The sequence below is a fragment of the Monodon monoceros genome, unplaced genomic scaffold, assembly GCF_005190385.1.
Source record: "Monodon monoceros isolate NGI ecotype Baffin Bay Population unplaced genomic scaffold, NGI_Narwhal_1 Super_Scaffold_10, whole genome shotgun sequence".
Lineage (NCBI taxonomy): Eukaryota > Metazoa > Chordata > Mammalia > Artiodactyla > Monodontidae > Monodon > Monodon monoceros.
In genome coordinates, this window is record NW_021703766.1 from 14,495,195 (window position 1) to 14,507,897 (window position 12,703).

General features: G+C 41.6%; 1 protein-coding gene across 1 annotated transcript in view; it reads right to left on the minus strand.

The window, feature by feature from the left end:
* PHLPP2 (PH domain and leucine rich repeat protein phosphatase 2) overlaps positions 1–11,797 on the minus strand; it is a 72,851-nt gene extending 61,054 nt beyond the window's left edge. The window contains exons 1-2 of the mRNA XM_029211522.1: positions 11,734–11,797; positions 3,997–4,274 (exon numbers count right to left, since the gene is read on the minus strand). Of these exons, the coding sequence (XP_029067355.1) occupies positions 3,997–4,268 (272 nt within the window). The 5' untranslated portion in view covers positions 4,269–4,274; positions 11,734–11,797. The remainder of the gene's footprint in view (positions 1–3,996; positions 4,275–11,733) is intronic.
* Positions 11,798–12,703: the final 906 nt, after the last annotated feature.

Sequence of the window (12,703 nt, forward strand, 5' to 3'; positions counted from 1 at the left end):
CCCCACCCCAGAGCCACTGAATCAGAATCTGCATTTTAACAAGCTCCCCAGCTGGACATTCGAGTTTAAGAAGCGTTACAAGTATTAATTCACTTAATCTTCATAACATGTATAATCTATTTAATCCTTGTGATAACTCTATAATGTAAATATTACCATCCTCCATTGTACAGATTAGTAAACTGAGGACAAAGCGTTAGGCAACTTGCATAGTAACACAGCCAATTTGAACACACACACTCTCAATCCAGAATCCAAGCTCTACACCATTACTGCACATAATTTCTCAAATTTTAAACAAGTTATAGTATATGCATAAAATAGAATATTCTGTAGTTATTAAAACTGGTATCTAAGGAATTTTTAATGACACAAGGAAATTAATTGAAGTAAGCAGTAAATAAAATTGAATATATGGTGTGGGTCCAAATACGTAATTTTAAAAAATTACACACACACACACTTATTCTGAAAAAGATCTGGAAAAAAAAATGTCAGCATGGCGGGGGAAGGGGGAGGTAATATATGGAATCTGGTGTCAGAATGCCAGAGTTCAAATTCCAGCTCTACACTTACCAGCCAAGTGATTCTAGGTGAGATGATTAGCTCTTTTAAGACTCATTTTCCTCATCTATAAAATAGGGAAAGTATTTACCTAACAAGATTGTTATGAGGATTAAGTGAGATAATCTACAAAAAGCATAAGCAATGAAAATTATTTCTCTTTATACTTTTTCATTTTTCCAAAATTTCTACAATGAATATAAATCACACTTCATTAAGCAGCAAAAAATGTTATTAAAAAAAGATATTGTGTTAGACTGTCAACTATCTTATGAAGGGCTATTACAAAGAAAGTACCTATTCTTCTGATGCGATAAACGTAAGACTGAACTCAAGCAATTAACCGTTGAGTAAGAGGTCTAAAAAAGATCTTTAAACAATTATGATTAAATAGTGAAACTGAGCAAGGCACACTGTGCCAGTTCCCCTCCGGGAGGGCCTTTACTCGGAAGGAAGTCTACCATCTATCATGAATGATGTCAACATTCCAACTGCTTGGCAGTACCTGCCTGGCCTTGAACAAGTTACTGGACCTCTCGAAGAGCCTCAACTTTCCTCATTGGAAAGGAATAACCCTACCTCTCTTAGAGTTACTGTGAGGATTTAATGAGAAAATGTGCATAAAGCAGTAAGCCCGTTAACTAGCAAAAGAAAGCACTTAGTGTTAGCTAAAATATATCATCATCATTTCTTTGGCTGGCTGAGGCTTCTTGAGCTCCTATTCCAGCAATGAGAATATATTCGGATCTCAAATAATGTATGATCGCACTTCTATGTGGAATCTAAAAACACAACAAACTAGTGAATGTAGCAAAAAAGAAGCAGCCTTGCAAATATAGAGAACAAACTAGGGGCTACCAGTGGGGGGTGGAGGAGCAACACAGCCAGGGCAGGGGGGCGGGGGGAGTGGAGGTGGTAGTGGGAGGCACAAACTACTGGGTGTCAGACAGGCTACAAGGATGTAGTGTACAGCACAGGGGATACAGCCAATATTTTATAATAACTGCAAATGGAGTGTAACCTTTAAAAATTGTACAAATTTTTTTAAATTTTTTAAAAAAGAAAATATATTCATATCTTCAAACCACAGTTCAACAGTGTTTTCATTATTTTATAATCAATTATGTTTTCAAAGAGCTATTTCATTAGAAATTATCAAGGCTACAGGACTAAAAGGAGACAAACTCTCCATTTTAAGTACAGTTTAGATTCACTAAAGTAAATTGTATCACATTTGGATTCTTAACTACACAACTAGTAGTAGCAAGCCAATTCAAGTGGGGTTTTCTCCACTTTTCTAGTATTTTTGTGTATACACACATTGGTATACAGATGAGTAATAAGTCTTAGGTTTAAATACTTGAACTCCGTCAATCACTACCAGCTATAATGTAGGTCAAGGCTTTCCACCTGATAAAATTAGATCGGAATCAGTGTTAAGATTTAGAAAAGCCTAAGGGTCACCCAGTCCGATCCTTTCATTTTACAAATGGATTTAGGAAATGTAGTTAACTGGTGAACAAGGAAAACATTCAAGTGCTAGTCTACTTTTTCAGGAATTAGTCCAAATCCTAAAGGAAAATAATAATAAACCCCAGTTTAGACTTTAAAATGATATCAATGTTTAGCTCAGCTAAAGGTGTTACTATCATTGCCACATTTTTAGGTGTAAGTGGGAGCCTCCTTTCTCACTTTCAACAGTACTGAATCCACAGTTTTGAATTCTGTTTTGAGACATTTATTTATTACAGGGAAAGGGGAGGAGAGAAAGTCAATGGTCAGGCACTTAAGGAGCTCTTATTTGAGGTCTAACTCAAAGAACTAATAGTTTTTTTTTAAAAACTGAATCAGGGCTTCCCTGGTGGCGCAGTGGTTGAGAGTCCGCCTGCCGATGCAGGGGACACGGGTTCGTGCCCCGGTCCGGGAAGATCCCACATGCCGCAGAATGGCTAGGCCAGTGAGCCATGGCCGCTGAGCCTGCGTGTCCGGAGCCTGTGCTCTGCGACGGGAGAGGCCACAATAGTGAGAGGCCCGCGTACAGCAAAAAAAAATTTTTTAAAAGATTTTAAATAAATTAAACCTATGAAAATATGCTCAACCTAACTCATTAATATAAATGAAAATTAAAACAAAATAACAAAATTCCTATCAGATTTGCAAAAATCTAAGTCATCAGCCTTGAAAAAAGAGTTGTCCTTGGAATGCTGAATTTATGATTCTCTAAAAACTGTTGACAATCATTTCTATTCACAATCAAGTATGTGCTCGTGCATGAGGATGTGTCTGTATATGTAAAATTTAACATATTCTGGAGAAAGTAAGGGGGAAGTAGGTATACTTTTATATTATTCATCGAAGTATAAGTTCTATGAAGAGGAATTTGACAAAATCTCTCAAAATTAAACATGCACATACCCTTTGAGCCAGCAATTCCACTTCTAGGACTTTACCCTACAGATGACTTCCACATGGGAGAAATATCACAGGTACAAGGATATTCACTGCAACAGTACTTGTAGTAAAAAAACTGGTAACAACTTACATGTCCATTAACAGGAGACTAGCTAAAATTGTGGTAGATTCATAAAATGAAATACTATTTAGCCATTAAATAAATGAAAATTATATAAACATTAATATGGAAAGATTTCTAAGAGATATTAAGTTGACATGTTGCATGTAGCACCATTAGTTTTAAAATTTATATACAAATAATGACACATACTCATGCATGACCATAGGTACTTCTCATTCTATTTCCTTTTATACATTTCTATTTCATTCTGTTTATATGTATTGCTTAAAAACTTTAAAAATATTTATTTTGGGCTTCCCTGGCTGCGCAGTGGTTAAGACTCTACCTGCCAATGCGGGGACACAGGTTCGTGCCCTGGTCCGGGAGGATCCCACATGCCACAGAGCAACTAAGCCTGCAAGCCACAACTACTGAGCCTGTGCTCTAGAGCCTGTGAGCCACAACTACTGAAGCCCGTGCACCTACAGCCCGTGCTCCACAACAAGAGAAGCCACCGCAATGAGAAGCCCGGGTGCCACAACGAAGAGTAGCCCCCACTCACCGCAACTAGAGAAAAGCCCGCACACAGCAACGAAGACCCAATGCAGCCAAAAATAAATAAATTTAATGTTTAAAAAATCTTTAAAAAAAATTTATTTTAAATTTAGATATCCGACCTATGATATAATCCAAATGAAGTAATTATCAAATTTTCCTTCCCTTTCCTTTAAAAACTGACAGTTTTTAAATTCAAGAATCCTAATGTCAGATTTCTCCAGGGAGAAATCTTTTTTCAAGCCTAGTGACCCCATAACCATCATCAGCTCCAGCACGAATGAAGTCCTAAAGCCCACTTCCAAGCAGAAACACATGTGACTTATACTGCAGGAGAATTAGTGGTAAAACTCTGACCTCACCTGACCAGGTCTCCATGAAGCTGCAAATAAAGACGTTCCCTTCCCTCTCCAGCACAAATTTCTGACGCTGGCGTGTCTACTGTGCAAAGGACAAGATGTAAGTCGGAGGAGGAGGAGGCAGTGGCGGAGGCGCTGGCTGCAGTGGCCGTGGCGGTGTCTGCTCCGTACAGGTAAACACAGCCTCTCTTCACATCTTCTCGCAGCCAGTCTCTCTCTCGAGAACCAAACCTACTTCTCCTATTCAGACAATGTCTGCTCCCATTGCGTTTCATAGTTCTCTAAAAACGTCAGGAAAAAGAAATCATTAGCTCAAATGTCTGACTGAATTAGACACATTCAGTCCTCAGCCCACCTTTCCACTCCGTAGTCACCAATACTTGACTCAGTACCGCCTCCTCTCACAGAGCCTTCTGCACCTGCCATGCCCAGCCCTAAACTGAAAATTTTCATTCTCTTTACTGCTAGCTGTTCATGTCTCTGTCCATCATCTTTTTTTTTCTACTTTTACTTTTTTTTTACTTTTTTATTTTTGGCTGCGTCAGGTCTTAGTGGCGGCACACGGGAACTTCACTGCGGTGTGCAGGTTTTCTTTCTCTAATTGTGGCGCACAGGCTCCAGGGCATGTGGGTTCTGTAGTTTGACGCGCATGGGCTTAGTCCTCGTGGCATGTGGGATCTTAATTCCCCAACCAGGGATCGAAACCCATGTCCCCTGCATTGGAAGGCTGAGTCTTTACCACTGGACCACCAGGAGAGTCCCTGTCAGTCATCTTCTGACCTTTTTTTTTCTTTATGTTTTCATAAAAATGTCAAGAACAGTAGTGTACCTACTATCTAATTTTCACAAACTTTAATATTTTGCCATATTTAGTTCAGATCATTATTCTAAAGAACATATATATGATATATCCTTACATATATAGCTAAAGCCACCTATTACCTAAAAAAAATCCCATTCACCTCCCTCTCTCCCCAGAAATAAACACTCTACTATAGTGTTTATCATCCCATGCATTTTTTTTTAATTTCTGATTTTTATTGATTGATTGGTTGATTGATTTTTGGCTGCGTTGGGTCTGTGTTGCTGCGCATGGGCCTTCTCTAGTTGTGGCGAGCGGGGGCCACTCTTCGTTGCGGTACACGGGCTTCTCATTGTGGTGGCTTCTCTTGTTGCAGAGCACGGGCTCTAGGTGCGTGGGCTTTAGTAGTTGTGGCATGTGGGCTCAGTAGTTGTGGCTCACGGGCTTAGATGCTCCATGGCATGTGGGATCTTCCCAGACCAGGGCTCAAACCCGTGTCCCCTGCATTGGCAGGCGGATTCTTAACCACTGTGCCACCAGGGAAGTCCTCCCATGCATTTTTTATGTTTGCCATATACGTATATATCTATAAACTCTATATAGTATTGTTTTACATGATTTAAAACTTTATCTAAAACCTAACATACTTATGTTTCACCCTGCAATTTTTTTTGTTTGATTCAACATTGGTTTAGAGATGTATCTATGATTAATACACCCTGCTCATTCTCTTGAATAACATTCCATTATACGAATACACTGAAATTTATCCATTCTCCTGCTGAGGGCATTTAGTTTGTTTCTAATTTTTCAGTGTCGGAAACAATGCTGCAATAAACATTTCCGTATGTCTCCATATGCAAACTGAAAGTTCCTCTAGGGTCCTAGTCCTCTGCCTCATATCCCAAATAAGGAACTACAGAATCAACACAATACTGCACAAATATTCTTTCCATTATCCTCATGTTTCAAAAGAAAAATTACTGTTGCATTTGATAACTTAGGTATGCATATACATTGTGAAGTCACATTATCTCAGAGCAAAAACAACTGCTACAGCAATATAACAAGTTTCTAAAGATCAATATTTACCTGCTCTATTTTTTTTAAATGGGCCATTTCTATTCCCATTAATAAAAAACTAATTTCCACAAAGAATTACACTGACCCACCTTTCTAGGGCCACTCCCCACTGTATTTCACTCTGTTTGTCATATCCAACTCCCCGAACACACCAACTATTCCACAATTCTGTGACTTGCCTGAAATGTCCTTCTCCATCTTGTCCATCTGAGTAGTTATTCTTCAAAATTACTCAAACGTCACCCTCTCTGTGGAGCTTTCCATGTCTCCCATCCCTGCTTTCTCCTACTAATTAAAAAGAATTAATAACTCTGCACTCTCCTCCACAGAACTTCTTCACCTTAAACATACTTCCATTCCCATGTAAATCACAATGAGTTTTTAATTATTTATTTGGTATTTCTTCTTCTCTTATACACTGAGAACCTATTACAGTACCTTAGCACCTGGGTGGCCCAGAGATGCATGCAGAACTCAGTGATGTCACAGACATTTATTCCCAGTCTGTACTTTAGCCTAATTAGCTTTAGCAAGAAGTTGAACAAACTTGGGGAAAAAAATCTCCATTTTTATAGGAAACCCTATCACCTTTCCTCTGTATCAGCCACAAAGTAAATAAAATACTTTTGCTACTATTCCTCATTGGAAAACAGAAATATCTATAAAGCAAATATTATTTTTGTAATTACTGAGATTAAATATTTGAGGATAACTGTAGCGCCTAAAATTAAATCTCTGAAGATGATAAAGAAAGGGGAAGGAAAAGTTAGAAGGTATTCCCCACATGGAGAAAAAGAAAAACAAGAAATCGAGAATGGCTTCATTGTTTAAATTTATGATAATAGGTGAATCAATCATTTTACAGATCTTAGGGATTTAAGTACAGCTAATCAAAACCATGAGGATTATTACTGATTCTAACTTTAGATAAATAGGATAAACCCCTGCTACAAGTGGGAACTAGGCGTCTTTCTTCTCATAAAGAGCATTTTCTCAAAGCTGAACATCTCAGAATTAACAAAGGGCTTTTGAGCACATATTTTATAAACACAGGGACCATCATATTTGCACCACTAAATAATCTTAACCACTGCATAATTAGACAGTGATTTTAAATATTCCTTATTTTTTAATCTTTGGTAAAGGTCAACTGAACCATCTGAAAACAGTATTCTATACAGTGCAGTAACATTTATACAAGGAAGCTCTGCATTCTGCACTCAGTGGAGAGAAATTTTGCTCACTGCTATTAAGAGAGGGCCAGTGGACACCACTCCACACATCCACCAAAAAGCTTCTTTAAAAAAACTTTTTAAGGTCAAATAATATCCCACTAACCTTATCAATCTTAGAAAAGTCAAGGCAGACCCCAGGAAGTATTACATTAGTTCATCCATGATTTTTCTTCTGTGAGGATTTTTAACAGTCATTTTTTAATGTGTATATCTATTTCCCTTAAGACTATACATAGGGCTTCCCAGGTGGCGCAGTGGTTGAGAGTCTGCCTGCCGATGCAGGGGACACGGGTTCGTGCCCCGGTCCGGGAAGATCCCACAGTTGTGGAGCGGCTAGGCCCGTGAGCCATGGCCGCTGAGCCTGCACGTCCGGAGTCTGTGCTCCGAAACGGGAGAGGCCACAGCAGTGAGAGGCCCATGTACCGCAAAAAAAAAAAAAAAAAAAAAAGACTATACATAAAGTTTTAAGAACTTTACACTGTTGAAACCCATGTGTTGTTGGTCAAAGAATGTATCTCCTGTTTATATGATATATTCCACCCCATGAAAATAAACTGCTGAGTTAGAACTTTAGTAGATATCATTCTCTTAAACCTGTTCAATGGGCATTTAACGGCCTAGATACCAAGCAAGCATAGCCTTCTGGCAACAATCTAGATGGACTGTTTAGCTATCATTAGTTACTGCTGAATTACCTAGTGCTTCCTTCTCCACTGCCTAAACCATCAGGTAAATGTTGGAAAGGTCACTTCTGTCCTCTGAGATGCTTGCAGCTTTTAGAATCACCATTCCACTGGAAATGCTAGATGGAGAACACTTTATTTCCTCCCTTTACTCTTATATAAGAACTATTGACAAGTTTCTCTAAAAGGGAACATAACTATAATCACCCTCACATCAAACAAGTGTATAAAGAGCACATTTAAGACTTAAAGATATTTCTAGAAAGCCGAAATCTTCAGAGTAAGCCATGATTTAAGCACCCACTTCAGTTTTACACTTTTAACCCTCTAAAAATGAGGGCTCTGATCAGTTCAAAGGTGATAAACTATTAAACGCCCAATGAACTAACTCTAAGGTATGTATGGTAGAACAGGATTTACTGAAGTAACTCTTCATACTCAGTGAGTTCTACTAGACTGTGAAATATCCTAAAGTAGGAGATATGTTTCTGCATTCAAAACTTTAGAATATGGGCTCATCTCTAGGAATATACATGCTAAGGAATATTTTGGAAGGGGTGGATGAGATAAAGAGGGGAAGAATATTTCAGTTCATTAAAATCTTTTTGGTAGTAATTGATTTTAAAAGCCATACAAACACATTATTTTGATAAAAACCTGAAACTATTATTGAAGAAACACGTCTCACAGAATCCACTGAGTAGATTAATTATAACTTCATTTCTTCTACAGACTGAGTAAAAAAAAAAAGAAAAAAAAAACCTCTCCAAATTTCCAAACATCTGGAAATTTCTGCTTCAAGGATACTCCTAATAATCTTAAAGAGTATTAAAAATCTCATACTTATATTCCAACTACAGTTATAAAGGACTATATTCTAAATAGCAATTTGCTGTGGAGAATAGGGAACCCTCTTGCACTGTTGGTGAGAATGTAAATTGATACAGCCAGTATGGAGGTTCCTTAAAAAACTAAAAATAGAACTACCATACGACCCAGCAATCCCATTACTGGGCATATACCCTGAGAAAACCATAATTCAAAAAGAGTCATGTACCAAAATGTTCATTGCAGCTCTACTTACAATAGCCAGGACATGGAGGCAACCTAAGTGTCCATCAACAGATGAATGGATAAAGAAGATGTGGCACATATATACAATGGAATATTACTCAGCCATAAAAAGGAACAAAACTGAGTTATTTGTAGTGAGGTGGATGGACCTAGAGACTGTCATACAGAGGGAAGTAAGTCAGAAAGAGAAAAACAAATACCATATGCTAACACATATATATGGAATCTAAAAAAAAAAAAGAAAATGGTCAGAAGAACCTAGGGGCAAGACGGGAATAAAGATGCAGACCTACTAGAGAATGGACTTGAAGATACGGGGAGGGGAAAGGGTAAGCTGGGACAAAGTGAGAGAGTGGCCCGGACATATATACACTATCAAACGTAAAATAGCTAGCTAGTGGGAAGCAACCACATAGCACAGGGACATCAGCTCGGGTGCTTTGTGACCACCTAGAAGGGTGGGATAGGGAAGGTGGGAGGGAGATGCAAGAGGGAAGAGATATGGGGACATATGTATAACTGATTCACTTTGTTACAAAGCAGAAACTGACACACCATTGTAAAGCAATTATACTCTAATAAAGATGTTTAAATAAATAAATAAATAGCAATTTGCTAAATAAATCTGGGGGCAGATTTTGAATCAAATTTTCCAGTAGGCCATACGGTGGACCTAGATCTAATGTGGCTAAAGTTACACCAGTTTAGCTATATTAGCCTTTTTATGACGATCTATACTCTTTGACAATAATGATGTTCATGATTTGGTATTAAGTATAGAAGAGTTACAGAAAAGAATGGTAAACCTTTTTAAAACGGTTTTCAGAGAAGAACATGTAGGAAACTATGGCTTTCTTCCCGATTCTGAAAGTCTTCTACTTACATATTCCTTTCCACTTTCACCTGACACAAAATTCAACCACTCAGCTACTGAAGGGAACTTCTGTCTGTAGAACACACCGCACCTATTCTTCATAGCCAATCCCATTTATTTGCAAGGATGCAAAGGTCTAAAACACTGTTAGCCTCCCACATCACCAGCTCAGCACTATAATCAAGATTAATTTCTGGACTCTTTCTAATCGTCCCCAGATTGGAACCCCACGGAACCAGTGGTAGGTTGGACCACTTCCTGGAAGTGCAGGAAGGTCGAACCCTTCAAAAAAGATCCTCATTTCTCAATTCCTTCCCTCCCACAACTCACTCTCTCTTCACCAAAAAATAGTTGTAAAAATAGCCAAGGCTGTTTACCTTCTAGGCCAGAGGGCATTACCTATCTCTCAGACCTGCCTTTTCCTGATAAGCCAGGCCAGCAGAACTTTATTAAGTTCATTCACAATTTACATTTTTGTGACCTTACAGTTTTAAGTAAATATCCAAAAGCCTTTGAGTAATTATATTTAATTAAAATATAATTTTAATATAAATTATATTTAATATAATGTAATTATATTTAATATAAAACATGATTAAAGTAAATATGTATAAGGTCTATGCAGAAGTAGAGATAAACTATGAAAAGTTATTTCTTTAGTTGCTGCATTAAGACTGGGAGGTAGCAGCAGAAAAAGTTTTATATTTTAGAGTTCTAATTTATGTTGTTTCATGGATTCACCAGATGCTTCAAATCTATTATTTTTTTCCAATGTTGTTGTTTCTTTGTGATGCCCTACGTATAATCTTAGTAGCGAGTATACAGTCGCATCCTCAATCCCAAAGAACAACTATTACTTAATGAATTTTTAAACATTATGTATTTTCATTGTTTTGCAAAGTAGTTTTGAAACACGTCAAATCTAAATTTTCTTTTCTCTCTTCCTTTTCTCTGGCAAGTTTTAAAGGCTGCTGATTCCTCTTCTAGAACTTTAGAAGGAATTCCACTCCATCTCCAGGACACCTAGTTTACATATCTGACCTACAGAAAAATTTCTCTCCAACTATTTCGAAGGCTAGTAGAAAACTCCATCCAGTGTGTATCCCACAACCCCTCCTTTTAACCACCTTCACTGTCCCCTTCCCACCCTACACATTCCTGTGCATTTCAACTTCTTGTCATCACCTTCAAGACTCCACTCCCCCCCTTGCCTGCATCTGCCTTCACTTCCTCCTACTCCCCCCCAATTCCTGCCAAAAGCCCCGTTAGCTGCCTGTTGCATAACTGCTCCCCCGTCACCGTCTCTCTGGATTGTCAGCCCCACTCCCGCCAGCAGGAATGCCCCTTTTTCTCCAACCCCTCCTCCCTTCTGCAGCACGCCCAGCGATTCCCCGAGATTAAGCTCCTCCGGGGATTCTCCCTCCAGGCCCGCGCTCCGGAGCGAGAAGCGGGTCTTAACTTCGGTGGTAAGCTCCGAGGGCAGAGGCGGCCCACTCCAGCCGGCGCAGCCCCAGCACACCGCAGCGCCCGGCCAATCACCGCCGCCATCCTCCCGCTGGGGTGATGTCTTCAGGTGTCCGGGGAGAAAGCCCTGCGTACTATCAGCTCCGCTGTCGGGCCAGGAGCCGCCGGCCTTGGGGCCCCGTGCGCAACCGGGGGAGGCAGAGGCGGGGCCCGGGGTCCCAAAGGAGCCGAGTGGCGGCGGCGACCGGGTGGACGCCGGCCCCAAGGCGTGGGCCTGCGAGGCGGGTGGCACGCGGCCAGGGATGGACAGCAGTGGGGACGGAGGCGGCCGCGGCCTCGGCGGGGGCCAGCTGCAGAGGCCTCCGCGGGTGCCGCGGCCCCTCCAGCCGGGTTCTGGGGGCGACTGAGCCGCAAGGCTGACTGACCGACGCGAGGTGGGGGTCGCCGGCTGCCTCGGCCACCGCGCGGGGTAGGGGCGGCCTCTGCCCGCTTTCGCTCCCTCCCCAACCCGCCCGCCCACCTCACCTTCAGGACACGGATCCCGCCCGGCCGGCGGCTCGCGGGCGCTTCGGGCGGCTCCGGCGGTTCGAGCGGGCCCGCGGGGCCCGGCTCCACCTCCCCCATCTGCGGCTGGTGGAGGCTGCACAGGGACGCCCGGCCGGCGCTACGCCGCACGGAGCCTCGGCGGCGAGCGCGAACAGCCTGCGGCCCCGCCCCCCGCAGTCCGCCGGCCCCGCCCCCTGCCGCCCTGCCGGCCCTGCCACCCGCCGCCCCGCCGGCCCCGCCCCACCCGCAGCCGTTTCGGCCCTGCGTAGCCGCGGGCCCGGTGCGTCCTGGGCGCTGCGAGCCGCAAGCCGCTGGGCGGGCTGCCTGGGACCTCGCGGGCGGAGCCCGGCGCCACCGCAGGGCTGGGCCTCCGTTGTCGGCCGCCCTCGGTTTGGAGGACTGAGGTACAGGGAGGATTATTTGCTGCTGTCCCCGCCTCCGAAGTATGGGCTGGACAAGGAAGGGGGGGTGGAGGGCTGCACCTGTCAATAGTGACGCGAGGACGCTGCCCTCCGCCAAGGGTGCCTCTTGTAACTGACCTTTCCCAGACCTTCCCTCTGTACTTCAAAACCGGATGCCTATATTCAATATCCTATGATAAAACATAATGGAAAAGAATATGAAAAAATAATGTATATATATTTATAGCTGAATCACTATGTTGTACAGCAGACATTAACACAATATTGTAACACAACTATGCTTCAATTAAAAAAAAAAAACTGGACTGTCACCCTCACGTACAAAGCCATTGAACGAATTGTTGAGAATACTCACCTTAGCAAGGCCCTTTCTCTTCCTTATTAGAGATGCTCACGGCCTTCTTCAGCAAATTCGACCCCACCTCATGTACAAAATGTCATCTCACCTCCCAGCCACATTTTAATTTCTCCTCATTTAGTAAAATTATCAGAATATTGTTCTCTGCTTCAAGCAGTAACGTGGTCTG